This window comes from Fukomys damarensis, unplaced genomic scaffold, assembly GCF_012274545.1.
Source record: "Fukomys damarensis isolate Sample0158 unplaced genomic scaffold, DMR_v1.0_HiC HiC_scaffold_23, whole genome shotgun sequence".
Taxonomy (NCBI): domain Eukaryota; kingdom Metazoa; phylum Chordata; class Mammalia; order Rodentia; family Bathyergidae; genus Fukomys; species Fukomys damarensis.
Genome location: NW_022900935.1, coordinates 47,143,426 through 47,164,799, shown reverse-complemented (window position 1 = coordinate 47,164,799; position 21,374 = coordinate 47,143,426). Strand labels below are relative to the sequence as shown.

At 40.8% G+C, this 21,374-nt stretch overlaps 1 protein-coding gene across 2 annotated transcripts in view; it reads left to right on the top strand.

The window, feature by feature from the left end:
• Positions 1 to 1,260: 1,260 nt before the first annotated feature.
• Shmt1 (serine hydroxymethyltransferase 1) overlaps positions 1,261 to 21,374 on the top strand; it is a 34,789-nt gene continuing 14,675 nt past the window's right edge. Inside the window, exons 1-5 of one of the 2 annotated variants that reach the window (XM_010637442.2) lie at positions 1,261 to 1,424; positions 6,992 to 7,106; positions 8,711 to 8,856; positions 19,313 to 19,428; positions 19,901 to 20,061. In XM_010637442.2, coding sequence (XP_010635744.1) covers positions 7,011 to 7,106; positions 8,711 to 8,856; positions 19,313 to 19,428; positions 19,901 to 20,061 — 519 coding nt within the window. In that variant the 5' untranslated portion in view covers positions 1,261 to 1,424; positions 6,992 to 7,010. Of the gene's footprint in view, positions 1,425 to 6,807; positions 6,905 to 6,991; positions 7,107 to 8,710; positions 8,857 to 19,312; positions 19,429 to 19,900; positions 20,062 to 21,374 lie in introns of those variants that run through there. The other variant, XM_010637443.2, reaches the window with a different exon arrangement.

The window sequence follows — 21,374 nt, the reverse complement described above, 5'->3', positions numbered from 1 at the left end:
GCCTATGCTGTGCATTGCCTTGGTTTCATTTTTATTCATTTTCATTTTTTGTGTGCAGTGTTAAGAGATGAAACCCAGGGCCTCATGCATGCTTGACAAACACTATCACTGATTCATCCGCATCCCCAGCTAGTATTCTTAACAAAAACTAGTGTTTATCGAGACCTTGTGCAACCAGCATGGCTAATGAACCTTTAAAAATTAGAATTTTTTTCGTTAGAGACAAGCTGCTTCTCCAAACTTCTGCAGGCCTAGGGAATAAACTGCCACCCGCCCCTCTCCTCAAACTCAGATGAATGGACAGAATGTGCAAGTGCTGCCCCCAGGAGGTCAAAATCTAGCTTCATTTCTCCAGTGAAGAAAGGGAGAGGTTTGTGTCCAGAAGGGGCACCTACTATCCCATTGCATATTCCTCCCTCCACAGTTCCTGCTATAAATGACCCAACACCCCTCACTCCGTGAGATGATGATCTAGGCGATGAGGCCCCTCCATCTCCTCAGAGATTGCTCTGAATAAAGCCTTGTTTTCCTTTCCACCAAAATAATGTGCCTCCTTTGATATGGTGGGCAAAGAGCAAACAAATCTGAGAGGCCTGTAACACTCCTTAGGACGCACAGTGTTTTAACTACGTCTCTTACCACCCGCTCCCCGCGCCCCAAGCAAAGTGAAGCCAGGCACCGCAGCTCATTTGTGTAAATACTAAGGCAAGAAGACTTCAAGGTTTCAAGTCAGCCTGGGCAATTTACACTGTTTCCGAAGTTAAATAAATGAATAAATAAATACTTACAGACTAGGACGTAGCTCAGTGTGTGGGGCACCTTGGGTTACATCTCAATACGGGAGTGGGGGGAAACAAAGTGATTGGTGTAGGATTCGATTTCTAATACTGTGTCTGAGGAAACCCACATTTGACCTATTTAAACGAGCAACATGCTAACCGGCAGTAAGATCATAAAAAAACTAGGTATAAGTAACAAAAATTGGACCATAACCCCACCCACTCAATTTAACTGGGACAGACCCTTCGTTGCCTCCTGGAAAAATCCCTGCTCCCTCCCCACCGCTGAGTCCAAACCGCTGCAGCCCCACGCGTTAAGCTCTCAAAATACAGCAGCCGCACCAGCCCATCCCACTGCTCTACCGCAGCCAATAGCACCGGGGCCTTCGGAGGCGGGCTTTACTTGGGCGCTCGTTTTGATTGGGTACCTCTGGGGGCGGAGCCAAACTGGAGGCAGGGCGCGGTGGAGCTCCACGTGGTGCGCGAGCGGCTGCGCGCCAAGTTCGGGTTCGCTGGTTGCTGAGAGTCACGTGGCGGCGCGGGTCAGCTGGGTCTTTCCGGTGGGACCTGAAGTAGTTAGTTTGGGACCTGAGGTAATTTGGGACTGAGGCGTGGCCAGGTACCTGTGAGGCTACGTTCCCGTAGGTGAGTGACCTCGGGTCCGGAGACATCAGCGTACTGGCGGCGTGGGCGCTCCGGTGTCTTCACTTTCCCGCCTCATTTGCCTCGTTTCTAGGCTGTCTGAATGACTGGCAGGCCGGCCCTAAGCGCTGAGAGCCTGAGGGGGTCGGGCGGCGGCCCGCCGCAGCGCCTCGGCTCTGGGCGCTTTGTTGTATTGGGGATAGTGGTCTGTGGCCTGTGGCCTTTGGCGTGGATACGAAGGCCTGTTGTGGGCATAATTAGCCACTTTCCTGAGCAGTTTTCTCACTGAGCATTTTGATTTGAGGACTACCCTGCAACACAAGAGCTAGCATTTCTTCCTAGTTTCAGGTAAGGAAGACGAGGCAGTAAGAGGCCAGACCCCATTCTTAAAGCTTGTACTCCCAACCTCTATGCCTGTGGTTCCTGCTTTTTTTTTTCCCCTCCCTCTCAGATTGACTGCAGTCCCCCCCACCCCGCCCGATTCTAGAAGGCAAGCATGCACTTTAGGATTCTTGGCTCAGTGCCTATTCTTTGAGGTTTTGAAAGTTGAGTGACCAGTTGGTCAGCTGCGGCCGGACAGATGTGCTTGCCTTCAGTCAGGAAGTTGCTGGACTGGAAATACTAGTTTAGGATCCTTTAGAACAGATGTCTTACTTAAGAGGACATGTAAGTGGGTAATTTTGTTTTTATCTAGTACAGTGTGCGGGAAGAAGCTTTGAAACTAAAGGTAAACCAGAGTTCAGAGTCTGACTCTTCTTATGTGACCTTTGAGACGTTAGCTCTCTGACCCTGTGTCTTCCTCTATAAAAAACAGAATTCAGAGAAGGTGTTCAGCAGGGTAATTCTGTTGGCAGACCCCTGACTGGATCCACTTGTGTGGCAGAATTAGGAGGCCTGGGGAGACTGCTGACTTGCAAGTGACTTTACTGTCTAGATCTCTTCCTGGAGTTGTGAGGACTGTGGAACACATGAGTGACAATGCTTGTATAGAAATAGCAACACACAAAAAGAAAAGAATAGAAATAGCAATACTGTAGTGACAGGGATGCTACAGTAAGCTTTATTGGGCTGGGCTGCTCAGTGGGTGTTACTGGTAAGTTAGTGTAGGTGGCGCTACACTCCCTAATTTATAAACCCCGCCCCACTGTAGTGGGGAATGAAACCAGGGTCTTCCTACTGAGATACATCCCAGCTTTCACACACACACACACACACACACACACACACGGTCTGGCACCCAGGCTGGGCTCCAACTCTTTATCCTTTCACCTCAGCCTCCCAGAGTGCTAGGATTACAGGTGTGCACCACTGCACCTGGCTCCTGGGGTTCATTAGTAACAGTCATCCATTTTGGAGTACTGGTTCTGTTCCTGGCACTGTTTTGAGTGCTTTAGACCTGATGTCTGGTTTACGTCTCCCTGCTGGTTTAAGCCAGCTTCAGAATACCATTATCTGCATGTTAGATGTGAAGAGCCTGAGACACAGATGTCAGTAACTGTGGCCACACGTTAAGAAGTGGCACAGCAGGTTTGAGCCCAGAGTGCCATTACCACCACCCTTCCAGAAGTGAACTTCATTACCCACTCGCTCAGTGTAGCTCTTACTGTTGCAAGTGGGAGAATCCGAGGTGTCCACCTTATGACATGTTCATCTGCCATTGGGTTTTGCTAGTTGTTAGTTTCTGTTCCAAGGTTTCTAGGAAGCAGTTTGAAACTTGTAAAATGTATAACATCAAGATAAAAATCTGTTGTCTCCTTACTCTTGTCCTTGGGGCTTGTCTTATCTCCGGTGGACATATGTTTGTTTCCCAGGCTTTAGCCACATGAGCCTGAATTGTAACCTTTGGCAAGACAAGAGTTCTTCCCATCTTAGGGGTTTGCTCTTAGTGTTTGCTTGCCTAGATTGGTTTTACCCCCAAATCTTGTGTGCTTGGCTCCTTTCCACTGTTCGCCCCCATCCGTGGTCAACATCACTTAGTGCCAAGAACCATACACTAAAAAATGGTTAGAATGGTAAATTTTATATCATGTATATTTTACTACAATATAAAAATAAAAGCAGAAAGTATGTTTTTTTGGCCAACCTCCAGGCCTTGCGATGCTGAGGTTTTCTGCCCTAAATATTATATTAGATAAAAATGATTATTTTTTTCTCTCTGCATCTTTTTGCGGGGGGAGAGTACAGGGATCAAACCTCTTGGGACTTTGCACTTTCGAGGCAGGCAGCGGAATCGCTGAGCGAAATCCCTGGCCCTTTTCTCTGCATCCTTTTTTTTTGGTTTTTTGAGACAGGGTCTCACTATGTAGTTGAGACTGACCTGGAACTCACTATGTAGCCCAGGCTGGTCTTGAACTCACAGCAATCCTCCTGCCTCAGCCTCCAGTGCTGGGATTACAGGTATGTGCCACCACACCCGGCTTCTCTCTGCATCTTAGAAAGTATATAGTCTCGAATCTTTTCTTTCTTACTATAAATAAGAATGCCCTGTGGGCTAGGATTGTAGCTCAGTGGTTTTCAATCTGCAGTACCAAAAAAAAAAAGAAAAGAAAGAAAGAAGGAAAAAGCCTTAGCATGTAATAGAGTTAACTGAAACAAAACAACTTTTTTTTTGGTGCTGAGGATTGAATTCAGGACCTTCTCACTGAGCTACATTGCCAAACCTTTTCTGAGACAGAGTCTCATTAAATTGCCCAGGCTAAACAAAAACTTGTGATCTTCCTGTCTCTGCCATCCAGAGTGCTGGCATTATTGGATCATCACACCTGGCTGAGACAGTGAATCTTGAGCTCTGCTTGAATAAATTCAAACTTTTTCATGGCTGGGGGAAAAAAGCTTATTGAGGACTCAGGGAGATTATGGATTTAATTAATAAAGATGTACTACTACCGATAAGAGTTAAGTAATATTCAGATTCAGGGGGCAGTGAGTGATATTTGATACTGCATGGTAATGGGAATGAGGTAGAAAACCAAGCTGGAAAACCAGGAACCTACTCCTGGAGTGAGGAGCCAAGAGATGGCTATACTGACAGCTCTCACCCAGACGTTAGGAGATCATTGCAGCTCAGAATTGCTTCATGGAAGTCAAGCATGGTGACTAGCACCTGTAATCCCAGCACTGTGGGAAGCTGAGGCAGAAAGGTCACAAATTTGAGCCAGCCTGGGAAATTTAGCGTCTGAGACTTTATCTCAAATTTTTAAAAAGTGCTGAGAATGTACTTCAGTGAGAATTCCCCTAAATTCAATCTGGGGAGAAATTATTATGGATCAGAAAAAGGGTTGTATGTGGGCAAAGAGCAGCACATTCTGCTTAAGCAGAATCAGTGGGTCCATGGTAGGGGGTGTCCAGACCTGCCCCCTCCAAGGAGAGCTGAACTGAATGCCTTTCATCAAATGACTGAAATCTCACCCTCATGGACTTTAGTTCTTTTGTGGTAAAGAAATATCCCCTTTGTATTGCTGACCACCTTCGAATCCTTTTTAACCTTCAGTAGTTAATATTTAAGAGAAGATTTGCTCTTTGGGATTCTAGGACCAAAGAGCCTAGTTTGGCTCTGAGACAAGTTTGTGGTCTCCACCTGTGAGGGTTGCACTGGTGACGCCTGCGTATAAGCTCAGTGAGAAGCTATGGGTCCTGGTGCCAAAGCACAAGCACTAGGCCCTCTGGCAGGTGTGGTTGTATGCCTAATAATGTCATGCTTATGTTACAATGACTACTTTGAAAGCCCTAATTAGGAATTGCCTAGTTGAAGATAGTTGATAGTTCCTTATTTGAGCTCTGCCAGAGAAAGGATGATCCCTGTGATTTAGGATTAGATTAAATGTTTATTTTTCTGTTTTTGTTTGTTTGTTTTGAGAAAAGGTTACACTGTGTAGTTCAGGCTGGCCTTGATCTCAGGGTGATCCTCTTGCCTCAGCCTCTTGAGTGCTGGGATTACAGGCATTATTTATTCATTGTTTCTATTTGTCTAGCAAATTACCCCGTGGAAAATGGGGTGTCTCCTCTTAATTGGCTCCTTTAAATCTGGATATCCTCAAACAGGCCTCCTGGCCCAGCTACCTTGAGGGAGCTTTTTTCTTACTGCCTCCCCATCTCCAGCATCCTGCTTTGTTGTTTTGTTGTTGTTGTTTTTTGGTTTTTGTTGTTGTTGTTTTGGGGTTCTTTTTGCAGTTCCTGGGATCAAACTCAGGACCTTGTGCTTGCAGGGCAGGCAGGGTGCTACTGAGCTAAATCCCCAGCCTGTCATTGCCCTGTTCTTTAACAGCTTTGACCTTATATTCTTTTTCTGTTGCCTGTGGTCTAGTAACTCCCCCCAAGGAAGCCCCAAAAGGTATGACTTGGCACATTTGTTCACCATGGTATCAAACATAGTGGTGGCACATGGAAGGTCCTCAGCAAATGTTTACCTGAAAATTCAACCAAAATAGTGGAAAAGTACAAAAAAGCTGACAACTGTTAATTAAGGGAAGGCAGTTCCTGTAAATCTTTGAACTTTCATAGTAGGAAAAATGACACCGATCACAAAATTCTAGTTCTTTGTAGAAATAAATTTGAAGTTTTTTTTTTTCTAGTCAGCTATATTTTCATGGGCTGTGCTTTTCTGATAGAAATACAGATATGCTGACCTGTGATTCTTATAGGATGGTTTATAATACATCCATGCTGTGTGCTTTGGGGTTCTGAGTCCTACCTCCATGGCCAGCCTGCTGTGCAGCCCTGAACTAAGATAGAATACTACTTTTCTGAACCTTGTTTTCATTGCTGGAAACATGAAAAAAATGAACATAAGAGATTGGTGCTGGGATTACAATGAAACAGTACCATATTCAATTCCTAGAGGTGTTTCTTACAGCAAAACTTCAGGTATGCTCTTCTGGAGTCTGGCAGAAATGTGTCCAGACTGAATGTAGAGTTACTATCTGCTATGCTTAAAAGTTACAAAATGATGCTGATGGACATCATGGAGAAAGAATCCAATTGCTTGTATTCTGTTCTTTGTTAATTTGTGTACCTGCCCAGAAAAATCTCCTGAAAAGTTGCTAAATTTTTTTTGCCCTTTTAAAAGAATTTACCAGTTGCCTGTTGCCAGAATTGTTTTAATTCAGCAATTCATCTGTTTGGTCATTTGGCAATATTACTTTTTTATAAATACTATACTGGGTACTTTGGGAGGTTTTTTAAAAAGGAACACTTAGTCCTAGCTTCAGGAACTTAGTTTAGTTGGGGGATAAGCTGTACTAGGAGAAGCTGAATGGTAAGGAGGCTGAGCTGGACTCACTGTAGGTTACCCCCTGACTCAGGGAAGGAAGGAGGGCTTGGGAGTGGACAGGCCTGGGGAGAAGAGGGTCAGGTCCAAAGTCAGAAAGAAACTAGATGTTCTACATGGTGGTTTTGCAATAGATTATGCTTATGTTTACCAAGCAGTTCTGCAGGAAAGGCTAAAATAGCGGGCCAGCACTATAGCAACACAGGAGAACTTACAGGTTGCTACAAGCTTTGCCTAAATTTATTACCGGAAGCCAGTGATATATCACTGAATATATCACTGGAATGCTTTTCTCATTTTTTAGGCAGCTTTGAAACAGTGTGATGGCGACTCCAGTCAACGGATCCCACAAGGATGTTGCCCTGTGGTCCTCCCATGAAACTATGCTGGCACAGCCCCTCAAGGACAGTGACATCGAGGTAAGATTTGTGGGGTCTTCACATGTATGTTCACCTCAGAGACCTTTGTTTAAATCTCTAGTTTTTTGTTTTTTGTTTTTTCAGTGTTGTGGATTTTACCCAGGGCCTCATGCTAGGAAAGTGCTGTACTACTGAGCTACACCCCTTGCTCCTAATCTTTAGTTCTAATCATGAATTAATTTTGTTATGGACTGCCTTGCAATCACTGTGTGCAGTATATTTAGTGCTAGCTTGTAGAGCTGGGGATATAGCTCAATGGTAAAGCACTTGCCTGTCATGTGAGAGGCCCTGGGTTCCTTCCCCAGCACTGCAAAAAAAAAGTACCAGATTGAGAAACAATAGTGAGAAAATCTAAAAGTCCTTTGAAGGTAAATGTAGATGTTTCTGAGTCCCTACAAAGTGCAGAGCATTATGCTGGGTGCTCTGGAAGAAAGGGAGAGGGAGATGTTGTTTGTAGTTGATCTTCTTACAGTTCACAGGGAATATATCTATTTAGATAACTGGAAGCAATTTTATTTATTTTCATAACAGCTTTTTTGAGATATTGTTCACTCTATATAATTCAGTGGTGTTTAGCACAGATGTTCCTTGAGTTATGTAATTACATCCTAATAAGCCTATAGTAAGTTGAAAATATGATTCAGCCAAAAATGCAGAGTACACCCAACCTACCGTGCATCCTGGCCTAGCAATGCAGAACACATTGTTTTCCCCCATGACTTCAGGGTTGACTGGGAGCTATGGCTCAATGCCACTGTCCAGTATCAGAGAAGATAGTACCATGTGTCTCTGGCCCAGGAAATACCCAAATTAACACTTTAAAGTATAGTTTCTACTGAATGTGTATCACTTTCCAACTATTGTAAAGTCAAATCATCTTAAGTCAGGGAATATGCATATTCACAATTTCAGAACACTTTTATATCCAAGAGCCTATTGGGGATCACCGAAACCCTTCACAAAATGCCTACCCCTGGGCAACCACTGATTTACTTTTTGTTTCTCTGAATTTGTCAAAACATCTTTTTCCTAAAAGAAAAGGAACAGTGAATAAGATTGAGGAAGGGGGACTTTTCCAATTTGGAATATGTACATAGACTTTACTGGTTAAGCATTTGAAATCCAAAATGCTTGGTGAAATGTAGGAATAAAAATAACAAGTTGGTGTAGAATTAAGTTAGGTGGGAAATGTAATTTTCTCTTAAATCATTTTTTCTACATTCATTTTCTCTTACTAATTCATTTTCAAATGTTAAAGCTTTTGAGGAAGATTTATTCTGCCTCAGGAGTCTTCTTGCTTATTTGGGCTCTATTCAGCTTCTAAGAGCACAACCTTAACCTATAATCGTGTTTTTTCTCTTTAGGAGATTATGTTCTATTTTTGGAGGGCAAAACGTAGTGGAAAGGGTCTTCATAATAAGGTAGAACCCTAACCTCTTTTTATTTTGAGACAGTGTTTCACAAAATTGCCCTGGTCTCAAACTTGCAGTCCTCTTGCCTCAGTTTCCCAGAGTGCTGAGATTACAGGGAGATTATGACTTTGATCAGAACAGAATTTTAAACCAAAGTATACCAATGTTCAGCCTCTGTTTTCTTTCTGTAAGGTGTACAACATCATTAAGAAGGAGAGTAACCGGCAGCGAGTGGGATTAGAGCTGATTGCCTCAGAGAATTTTGCCAGCCGTGCAGTTCTGGAGGCCCTTGGCTCCTGTTTAAATAACAAATACTCTGAGGGGTACCCAGGTCAGAGGTGAGTATCTTCAAAGTCCTTTTTCAGACATGGTGAAGTCCTGAATCAATGTGGAATTGGAACAACATCTAAATTTCAGAAAACAGCAAACCTCCCAATGTGAGTCTTTCCTTCCATTCTTTCTTCTCCACCATACCTCTTTTATGATTCCAGCCCATGATAACTGTTCTTGGAGCAGTTATATTCAGAGTCACACATGACACTCCTTTTGGGGATTTTTTTATACTAGCAGGCCAGTGTACAAGGAGTATCCTCCATCCTCTATGTGGGAAAGGCTGTTGTCTTCTAAAGGGTAGCTTTTGCTCTGAGTCATTAAATCTGTCAGAAGTGGCCAGTAAGTGAAAGGAAACCTATAGTAGAGGTTGAGTGTCCCTTAATCTGAAATGGTCAGGACCAGAAGTGTCCAGGTTTTTTATATTTAAAATATGTACATAGACTTTACTAGTTAAACAAAATCCAAAATTTGAATTTTTTTTTATGTTGAAGTTTGAACTTAGGGCCTTAGATAAACGTTCTACCACTGAGCTATACCATTAGATCTTATTTATTTTCACAACTTTCTGAGAGTCATGTTGGTGCTAAAAAAAGTTTCAGATTTTGGATTTCAGATTAGCAGTGCTCAATCTGTACTGAAATTGACTGTATTATAAAGGTATAGTTATATATGCAGTGATATTCCATCAGAAATTTCACCCTTTTAAGAACCAAAGTTATATGCTGCTGCTTCTCTTTTTTATTTTTATTAGTATATGTTTATAGTACATAATGATTGCATTTATGAAGGGGTGGGTACATAACACATCTTATTTCTTTTTGCATCTCCTTCCTCTCCTCTTTCTTCCCCCTCCCTTTATCTCCTGGTCCCCTTCTCATTTGCAAAAGATCTGTTTCCCTGCTTCCTGTATTTATTTTGCTCTTTATTTATCCTTTGGATTTTTCATATAACATTATGGTCTCAAGGTGCATCCATTTTCCTACAAATAATTCAAATTTATCCTTCTTTATAGCAGATAGTACTCTACTGTGTAGAGATACCATGTTTTCTTTATCTGTTCATCTCTTGATGAACATATAGCCCACTTCCTATATTATGATTGTGCGGCTGTAAGCATGGTTATGCTTCATTGTATGATACATGGTTATGTATTATTGCAATATGATGTCATTAACTTTTGAGAAGATAGCTAGACGTGGAATAGCTGGGTCAGATGGAATTTCTGGTTTTTGTTTTGTTTTGAGACCAGTTCTTGCTATGTAGTTCACCGCTGGCCTTGATTACTAAGTAGCCCAGGTTGGCCTTGAACTAGTGACAATCCTCTGAGTACTGGGGAGTCCTGGGATTACAGATATGCACCACCGTGGCTGGCTCTTTTTAATTTTTAGAGGTATTTCCATAGTGGGTATACTAATTTACCTTCCTACCGATAATATAAAAGGATTTGCTTTTTTCCACAGCCTCATCAGCATTTGTTATTTAATTTCTTGATGGTAGGCATTCTTTCTGGAGTAAGGTAGAACCTCTGTGTTGTTTTTGTCTGTTGATTGTTTTTTTGAGACAGATTCTTACTATGTGGTTCAGACTAGTCTTGAACTTACTATGTAGCCTAGGCTGGTCTCGAATTCAGAGTGATCCTCCTGCTTCAACCTCCCAAGAGCCTTTTTTTTGTATTTATTGGCCATTTGCATTTCGGATAATTGTCTATTGTTTCAAATGCCTATTTTTTGATTGGGTCTGGGGGTTTTTTTTTTTTTTTTTTTTTTTTTTGTACCGCGTATCGAACTGGGAACCTTGTGCTTGCAAGGCAGGTGGGAGAACCCAGCACTGGGATGTAATTATTTTGAGTTCTTAGTATATTCTAGTCCTCTTCACGGAGTAACTGACAGTTTTTTCCTCATTCTGTAGGTTGTTTCTTCACTCTGTTGGTTATTTCCTTTGCTGTGCAGAAACTTTTAAATTTGATATAATCCCACTTGTTGATTCTTGGTATATCTTATGCAATTGGGGTTCTGTTCAGAAAGTTCTTGCCTATGCCTTTGTTTTCAAGAGTTTTACTTATTTTATCTTCCAGCAGATTGTTTGTTTTTTTGTTTGTTTGTTTGGTTGGTTGGTTGGTTTTTTGAGACAGGATCTCACTATGTAGTTGAGATTGACCTGGAACTCACTATGTAGCCCAGGCTGGTCTCGAACTCTCAGCAACCCTCCTGCCTCAGCCTCCCAAGTGCTGGGATTACAGGCATGCACCGCCATGCCCGGCCAGATTGTTTCTGTTTTAATATTTAGATCTTTTGTCCATTTTTATTTGAGTTTAGTGTATGGTAAGAAATAGCAATCCATATTGAATCTTCTGCATATGTACAGACAGTTTTTCCAGCACTATTTGTTAAAAAGCAGCTTTTCCACACTGGTTTTTTGGGGGGGACCCTTTTTTTTTAAAGATCAGATACCTAAATATACCTGAGATTGTGTCTGCATCCTCTGTTCTGTTCTTTTGATGCATATGTCTGTGTTTGTGCCAGTACCACACTGTTTTTATCACTGTAGTTTTATAAGTTGAAATTTGTCATTGTGATGCTTTCTGCTTTGTTGTTTTGTTCAGGATTGCTTTTGCTTTTCTGGATCTCTTCTAATACCATATGAATTATAGGATTGTTTTCTCTAGTTCTAGAAGAAATACTATTGGTACTTTGATTGGGATTGCATTATATCTATATATCAGTTTTGATAGTACATCCATTTGACAATACTAGTTCTGCCTGTCCAAGAGCAGGAGATGTCTTTCCATTTTCTTATGTCCTTTCTATTCTCCTTTTTCAGGGGACTGTAGTTTTCATTGTAGACATCTTTTGTATTGTTAGGTTAATTCCTAAGTAATCTTTCTTAAAGCTACTGTGAATAGCATTTTTCTAGTTTCTTTCTGTGGGTTCATTATTGGTATATAGGAAGGCTGTTGATTTTGTATGTTGATTTTGTATTCTGCTGATTTGTTGCATTTATTAGTTTTATGAGTCTTTTTGGTGGAATTTTCGCAAAGGATCGTTTAACTCCTTCCTTTTATATATCTCATGCCTATTGTTCTGGGTACAGTTTTGAATACTGTATTGATCAGGAGGCGTGGGACATCCTTGTCTTGATCCTGAATTTAGAGGGAAAGCTTTCCATTTTCCCCATTTAATATGATGTTAACATTAGGTATGTCGTAAATGGCTTTTATCAGGGAGAGAGATAAGATTCTTCTTACCTATTTTCTTCAGGGTTTTTATTGTGGGTGGATATTGGATTTTGCCAAAGACTTTTTCTGGATCTGTTGAGATGATCATGTGATTTTTTTTTTGTACTTGGTTCTATTTATGTGATATGTTTATGTATGCGATTTATTGACTTGTGTGTTAAACCTTCCTAACATCCCTAGGATGAAACTATTTGATCATAAATGTATGATTTTTTTTAGTGAATTGTTGCATCCTGTTTGCATCCAGTGTCTTATTGAGGATCTTTTCATGTGTGTTCATTAGGGAAATTGGCCTGTAGTTTTCTTTTTTTTTAAGTCCTTGTCTGGTTTTGAAATCAAAGTAATGTTAGCTTCCAGGAATGATTTGGTAGTATTCCTTCCCTTTAAATTTCATTAAAGAGTTTGAGGAGTATTGGCATAATAACCTCCTTGAAGTTCTTCTAGAATTCACTGGTGAATCCATCAAATCCTATGATTTTCTCAGTTGGTAGGTTTTTTATTACTGCCTCAATTTCATTACCTGGCTTTGGATTATTTGGGGTTTTTTAATTCTTGGTTCAGTTTTATTTATTTATTTTGAGACAGGGTCTCACTATGTCGTTGAGACTGCCCTCGAACTCACTGTGTAGCCCAGACTGATCTCGAACATGCAGTGATCCTCCTGCCTCAGCTTCCTGAGTGCTGGGATTACAGGTGTGCGCCACCATGCTCGCCTTGGTTCAGTTTTAGTACTCATGTGTATTAGGAATCTATCCATTTCTTCTGAATTCTCCAATGTATTGACGTACAGGTATGTGAAGTAGTTATTAATAATCTTTAAGGATTTCAGCAGTACCTATTATGATATGCCTTTTTCATTTCTTTCCTTGTTTTGGTAATATGGCTAAAAGTTTGTCTATTTTGTTTATTCTTTGGAAGAACCAGCTCTTTGATTCATTGCTTCTTTGTTTTGTTGTTGTTTAGTATTACCATCTGCTCTGATCCTTAAAGTTTTCTTCCTTGTTCTAGCTTTGGATTTGGGTTCTTGTATTTGTAGTACCTTAAGGTGGATTATTAGGTTATTTATTTAGGCTCATTCTGGTTTTTGATTGTTTGTTTTGTTTTTTTGGTACCATGGATCGAACCCAGGACCTTGTGCTTAGGAGACAGGTGCCAGCGCCACTGAGCTAAATCCCTGGCCCTCATTCTGTTTCTTTTTGATGTGGGCATTCACAGCTATAAACTGCTTTTTTTTTTTTCAGCTTTAACTGAGTTTATTGGTACATTTTAGGGATACAGTACAGTTACATTCATTGTTGGGATCTTGTACCTCTACATGACAAGTCTTGATTCTCATTATTTCCCCTTACCTCTGCCCTCCCTTCACCCCCTATAAACTGCTTTTAAGAATGCTTTTATTGTGTTCCATAGGTTCTGGTATGTTATATGGGCATTATCATTTAATTCTAGGAATAGTCTAGTTTCTTCCTTAATTTCTTCCGTGACCCACTGATTATTCCAAGAGTTTGGTATTTAATCTACATATGCTTGCATAATTTCTATGGTTTCTTTTGCCATTTTGAGATTTAAATTCGTTGGACTAATCTCATAAAATATGTAAGAAAATTAAAATTCTTTTGCATTTATTTAAGCATGCTTTATGGGCCCATTTGTGATCTCTTTTAGAGAAAGTTACATGTGATGCTGAGACGCATGTATATTCTGTTGTTGGAACACTCTGTAGATGTCTACTGTATTAAGTCCATTTGTTCAAAAGTTTGATTCAGTTGTATTTGTTGTTGTTTTGTGTTTTTTTGTTTGTTTGTTTTTTGTCTATTTGATCTATTTCTGGTAGTGGGGTATTAAGGTCCCTCACTGCGACCGTGTTGATGTTTATTTGATCTTTCATGTCCAGTAGTATTTGTTTCATGAAGTTGAGTATGCTGGTGTTAGGTGCATATGTATTTATAATTGTTATCTCTTCCTATTGAGTTGCTCCCTTAACCAATATGTGGTGACCTTCTTTGCCTCTTCTGATCAGTATTGGCTTGTAGTCTTGTCTGAAATAACATAGCTACATTTTGTTTCCAAACTCCTATTGTATGAAATATTATTTTCCATCCTTTGACTTTTACTCTCCGAATTTTCTTTGGAATTAAATGTGTTTCTTGTATACAGCATACTGTTGGGTTTTGTTTTTTGATCCATTCGCCAGTCTGTCTATGTCTTTTGATTAAGGAGTTGAGACCATTCACATTGAGTGTTATTACTAAAAGGTTTTTATTTATTCTTGTCATTGCATTATTTTCCTGTTGCTGATTCCTTCCCCCCCTTTTGTCTAACTGCTCACTCGACCTAGTATATTCATTTCATTAGTCTTTTTGGCATTGTTGGCTTCATTGTCTATTCCTAAGTTATGCTTGAGAAATTTTTGGAGTGCTGGTTTTGTGGTCATGAGTTTCTTAAGGTGTTCTTTGTTGTGGAAAGATGTTGTTTCTCCATCAATTTTGAAAGATCATTTTGCAGAATATCTTAGCCTGGGTTGGAAGTTGTTCTCTTTTAGGGCTTGAAACACTTCACTCTAAGATTTCCTGGCCTTAAAATTTGTGTTGAGAAGTCTGCTGTAATTTAATGGATTTACCTTTGTAAATAATTTGTCGCTTTTCTCTACCAGCTTTTAGGATTCTGTTTTTGTGTTGGACTTTCAGGATTTTGACTCTGATGTATTGTGGAGAAGTTCTTTTTCGGTCATGGCTATTTGGGATTCTGAATGCGTTTTTTTTTTTTTTTTTTTTTTTTTTTTTTTTTTTTTTTTTTTTTGGTATCAGTGGGACCTTGAGCTTGTGAGGCTGGCAGTGGAACCACTGAGCTAAATCCCCGGCCTGTGTGTTAAATTCTTTTCTCATACTTGGAAAGTTTTCTGCTATTTTTTCTATAAACAGAGTTTTTAAAATTCCATTTGTGCTGTCTTCTTTTTTTTTTCTTTTTTTGGTACTGGGGATTAAACTCAGGACCTTGCTCTTGTGAGGCAGGCAGTGGAACCACTGAGCTAAATCCCTGGCCCCTCTTTTTTTTTTTTTAATTTTATAATTTTTGGGGGGGATACCAGCGATCACACTCGGGACCTTACACTTATGAGGCAGAACCACTGTTTTTTTTCTAATTGTCTTGTTTGTAGTACACAATAATTATATTCATCATGGGGGGGGTAGTACAAGTATATAATACACTTAATTATTTTTTCATCCTTTTCTTCTCCCTTTGCTTCCCACAGAATCTTCTGATCTTTCACTAATTTTAAGTAATCTTAGGTTAGTCTTGTTTGCATCATCTAGCAGTTACTTGATTCATTTTCCATGTTCTCTTCTTGTTTTTAAGGTCACATGCATCAGCCCTATCTTCTAGTTTAAGCACTGTCCTTGGGCCAGCGATTTAGCTCAGTGATTCTGCCGCCTGCCTTATAAGCACAAGGTCCCGAGTTCGATTCCTGGTACCAAAAAAAAAAAATTAAACACTGTCCTTATTTTGGTCACTTCTGCTTCCCATAATTTTCAGTAGATTTTTTTATCTCCTAGATTTTTGTTTTGTATATTTTCATGAACTGTGGTTCTTTGCTTAACTACTCATTTATGCTTTGTACTGTTTTGTGTAGCTCAGCTAGCTATTAATGTGTTCTGTAAGCTCACTAATCATTTTGTGTGTTTATTTATCTGTTTAGTTACATCATTTTTTAACTCAGTGAGCCACCTTATTGATCTGTTTTTATAAAACTCTCCCTTTTTTTTGATACCCAGGATTGAACTCATGACCTTGAGCTTGCAAGGCAGGTGTGGTACCACTGAGCTAAATCCCCTGTCCTTTATTAATTTTATATAATTTGTCTTGCTTTTGACTTTCTCCCCACCAATGCCCCTTGGATCAGTTTTTGGGGAGTTGGGAGTTTTTGGAAGCATTTTATTGGCTTGTTTTCCTGTGTTTCTATTATTTGTGGTGTGGAGGGTTTTTGTTGCTTTGTGCTGAGGGTTGCAGGTTGATTATAGTGGACTTTGTTACTAGTATGGAGATCTCTTTAGTTAGTGTCTGTTTTCCATTGATGCACTCTGGATGTGACTAACTGTAGGCCTTTTTCTCTGTCCTAACATCTGACCATTTTTATTAATTTGGCAAGGGGAAAGTACAGTGTGATTGGCCCAGCACCTAGTTCTCTGGAAATGAACTGCAGTATTGTTGGTGACACAAAGACAAACCAGATATTGGGATACATTAAAAACCAATTAGAAAAGAAAAAAATGTGAGAGAATGAAAAGATGAAAATAAAGTGTTTGTAGATGGGGAGGGGAGGAGGGGGTGAAGGGAGGGCAGAGGTAAGGGAAAAAAATGAGAATCAAGGCTTGTCATGTAGGTGTACGATATCCCAACTATGAATGTAACTGTGCTGTATCCCTAAAATGTACCAATAAACTCAATTAAAGCTGAAGAAAAAAATAACAGTTAGTAGCAACAACTGTGCCATCACTGGCAATAGCAATAAAATTAGCAACAATAATAGATTAAAAAACAAACTGGGTATTGACATACCGTGAGAAGTAATAAGAGCTACCACTTTACCAGTGTTAACAATAGAAAAGAGGTCTTTAATTATAATATAAATACAAAGACTAAATAATGATATACATTAAATATATCAGTACTAAATGTAGCAGCTCTACCAATTCATTAGGGCTGGGGATTTAGCTCAGTGGTTTCGCTGCCTGCCTTGCAAGTGCAAGGGCCGAGTTCAATCCCCAGTACCAAAACAAACAAAAAAAAAACCCAGAATTCATTAATAGCATAGTCAGTAAACATCTAAATGTTAATAAAACTTAATACTAATAAAGATGGAAGGAAGGTGAAGGGGAAAATGAAAGAAGTTCATTTGAAAAATAAAAGGCAGATGAAGAGGAAAGGTGAGCTAATGGATCCTATAAGGAATAAAAGAAAATTAATGTAATAAGATAAAAGTAACAAATGAACAAACAAGAAGGAGGAAAAAAACAGCAAAAAAAAAAGAAAAAGAATAAAAAGAGAAATGAATCCAGAAAAAAATTCCTTCACATTTTTGAATGAATGGTTTGGTTTGGTTTGGTTTTTGAAGACAGAATCTCTCCATGTAGTTCAGCTTGGCTTTGAACTCACTTTGTGATCCAGGCTAACCTCAAACTTGCATTTTCCTCTTGCCTCAGCCTCCCAAGTGCTGGAATTACAGATATGCCATCATTCCCAGCTCTGAATGAGTGGCTTTTTTGTTGTTGTTGTTCAGTTACTTCTTTCCAGGGTCTGCAGTACTGGAATTCACCAATATGGGTGAGGGATAGTGACTGAGTCCCCAAGGCCTATTTTGTTTCCATACCCAGACTTTTATGAGTGAATACTGAATCCTGCCTCATCTTTCCTGCCAGGCGTGTTTGGTCAGTTGTTTCCACTGTAGGGTTGTATCATTGCAGCTGCTCCCAGTTTGTGTGCCCCTAGTCACAGCTTTCGCTGCCTGTCTTGATAGCCTATGGATTTGTGAGGTGTCCACCTTGTTCAGAGGTCCCTCTGTTCATACACCTCAGGCTGTAGCAACCATTCAAGCTGAGGTGTATTCCTGCATTGGTAAATGGGAAAGGCAAACAGACCATTGAGGATATTGGATAGACATTGACGTTGAGGATATCATTGGGATAGGCAAACAGACATTGAGAATGAGGGTGCTGAGTATCAGTTGGGAGAGCAGGTCAGGCAATCCACTGGGCTTAATGCCAGGAGTTTCAGGCCCAGCCCTCTCCAGAAACCACACACAACAAGACTAGCTTCTTGCCCCATAGGGTGAGACCCCCATGTCCTTCTTGGTCTGAGCTTAAATTTCTCAGGGGTCTGTGTCTATCCTGCATGCTATCCTTGACTGATTCTTGTGGCTGTCCCACCTAGTCACTGTGGTATGGTAATCCCAAAACTCCTGAAGTGAAGTTGTTCTGTGGCATAGTCTTAACACATTCATAAATGGGTTGTAATTCATATGGCTCACTGTCAAGTGACTCTGAACCTGCCCATTGGGACAGTCATGCATGTACCACTAGTGGTTCAGGCCAGTGGGAATGTGTTAAACAATTGACTCCTTACTGAAATGGCTCCTGATTAAACATTCTTAAATATGACAGGCACTGCAGTGGATTTCTTCTCCAACTCTAGCCTGCCATGTGGAAGGAGTCACTTTCAGAATATAACTTGATGCTGTTTTTGCAGTTTACAATATCCTTGGGCTTTTCTTAGGCTGACATTGCCAGCCCAGTCTGTTGTTTCTCCCTGGATCTGCTGACCTTCTCAGGATTTCCTTGTGTTAGCAGAGATAGTTCCTCCTCCCCAACAGCCAGGGTTACCTTTCCTTTACTCTGTATTGTGCTCGGTTTCTCCACCTTATCTGTAGTTTCCAGATTTATTTTTAGCTCACTCCTGATTTCTAGAGATCTACTTTTTTTTTCTTCACTGAGTTGTTGTTTTCCAAGTGTATCAATTCCAGGTTCCAGAGACGCTATATTTTGCTGTTAGTCTTATTCTGCCATCTATTTTTATTTTTTGAAGTAGGTCTTGCTGTGTTTCCCAGACTGGCATTGAACTCTTGGGCTCAAGTGGTCCTCCTACCTCAGCCTCCTAGGAACAATTCACCACACCTGGCATTTTTTTTTTCTTTGTTCAATTTTATTAGATAAAGAAAACACCTAATTTGGAATGATTTTTGAAAATCTGTGTTTGTGTTTTGGGCATGCCCCTAAAGCTCTCTGAAGCCTTGCCTTTCCCTACTGTGAATGATTACCTTTTGCATTAAACTTTGGATCACATTCATGGATTTTTTTTCTTTTCTTTTTTCCTGTTTTTTTGTTTTTGTTTTTGTTTTCATTTTTGTTTTTTGAGGCAAGGTCTCAGTATGTAGCTCAGGCTGGCCTTGAATTTACAAAGTAGCCCAGGCTGGCCTCAAAGTCAAGACAGTCCTCCTGTCTCAGCTTCCCAAGTGCTGGGATTACAGGCATATACCACCATGCCTGGCTTCATAGATGTTTTCATAACTAATATTTTATTGGATCTTCATAGCAACTTTATAGGGCAAGATGGTGGAGCTGAGACTTCTTCACTTCCCTCCACTGTATTCTGCCCATCCCTAAGCTTCTTGGGCCTTGCTAGGTGCATAAATTGAGGGGCTGCAATGAATGTGGGGCTCCTCCTTCCTACAGATATTATGGTGGGACTGAATTTATCGATGAACTGGAGATACTGTGTCAGAAGCGAGCACTACAAGCCTATCATCTGGACCCACAATGCTGGGGGGTCAACGTCCAGCCCTACTCAGGTGATTACCACATCTGTCTCATACAGCCTCTCATTGCCAGGCTTCCCAAGTTAGTGTCCACCAAAAGGGGTCCTAAGAAAGGATTCCCATAAAGAAAAATAAAGAGTAAGCCAAGCCCATCTGGGTATGTACATCCTTCTCCATTGCCCTGGGACCTCCTATCCCCGCACACCTCTCCCAGGCAGGACCCTGTCCCTGAACTTCTCCTGTAGAGTCACCTCCTGGGGCTCAAGAAATTCATGGTGATGGCCAGACATGTCCTCACTACTCCTGGGTAGTCACCTAGTAGCCAAGCTCCTGCATCTCACACTGTTTTTGGGTTTTTTTTTGTTTTGTTTTGTTTTGTTTTTTTTTTTTGTTACTGGGGACCAAACTCAGCACTTGCCAGCCAGGTGCTATGCTGCTGAGCTAAATCCCTTGCTGTATCTTATTGGTAGAAATAAGCATGGCTCCTTTGTATTCCCTATTTCAGGCTCTCCTGCAAACTTTGCAGTATACACTGCCCTGGTGGAGCCCCATGGGCGCATCATGGGCCTCGACCTGCCTGATGGGGGCCACCTGACCCATGGGTTCATGACAGACAAGAAGAAAATCTCTGCTACATCCATCTTCTTTGAATCTATGCCCTATAAGGTAAGAGACCGTTTCTCTCCACAGCTTTGCTTTCATCAGAGACTTTTGATGTCTGGCGGTACCTGTCAGGATAAATCATTTTGTTTGTGCTGCACTGTAGGCAGCCCTACCTTTTTTCATTTCTCATTTCCTTGCCCCTTGACTGTCAGGGCCCACTAGGGACAGCTGGATGGAAAGATAAGGGACTGAGGAGAGGATACAGGGAGGCAGTCGAGACCACAATTGAGAAGGCGAGCAGAGCGTTTGTCCAGTTCTGTGGGGAAATGACTGGAATACAACTCCTAGCAACCAGGTCATCCACAGCTAGATCCCCAGTAACAGCTGCCACCCAGTTCTACTTTCACCAAGTAATGTCCCTGCCTGGATCACCTGTAGGCCAGCAGTGACAAGGACAGCAACATCCCTGATGCTAGCACCAGTATGAGCCACTTCTCCATCAATATCCACAGATCTCCACAGCCCACCGAGAGCTGGCCTCTGCCAGCCATCACTGTCCCCACTGCACTGACCTGTCCTCAGCCAACCACAACAGTACCAGCCATATGCCCAGTAGTGGAAGGAATACCATCATAGAATATTTTTTGTGGGGTCCCCTGTTTAAGTAAACAGTCAAGTCAACAAGCATATATGATGCAAGGACTCATATGAGGCGTAGTGGTTTGTCTGTAAAGACTGAGGATGAGCCAGGTGTGGTGGTACTTGCCTGTAAACCAAGCACTTTTAGGAGGCTGAGGCAGAAGGATCACAAGTTTGAACCCCATCTGGGCAATTTAGCAACTTAGTAAGACCTGTCTGAGAATATTTAAAAAGGACAAGGCATGCAGCTCAATGCAGAGACCCTGGGTTCAATCCCCAGTATAGAAAAAAAAATGTATATAAATACAGACTAAAGATGATGATGATGAAAAGAAAAGAAGTAACTTTCATATTTTTATTTTTTACTGTTGTGTTCTTTCCAGCACCCGGGAATGATTTTTCATGTCTCTTATTGTCAAATGCAATATTCCTTGTTGTTTTCTATTTGCTACCATGAGAAAGTGGTAGAAGTGAATCTTATAATCACCTAAATATTTGATATGTAGTTTCTTGTTTTTAGAAAGTGAAGCTAGTGTTCCATGTTTGCCTACTGTGGTCTTCATCACAGCTTGACTATTCTGTTTTCTCAGTCTGCCCCTTGTATTCTTTCTGTCCATGTGACTTTTATTTGTTTTCCTTGAAAACCTGGGTGTTTCTAGCCACAGATCACTCCATTGGACAAAGCTAGGTTTGAAGCTGGATTTTTTTTTTTTTTGTACCAGGGGTAAATCAGGACC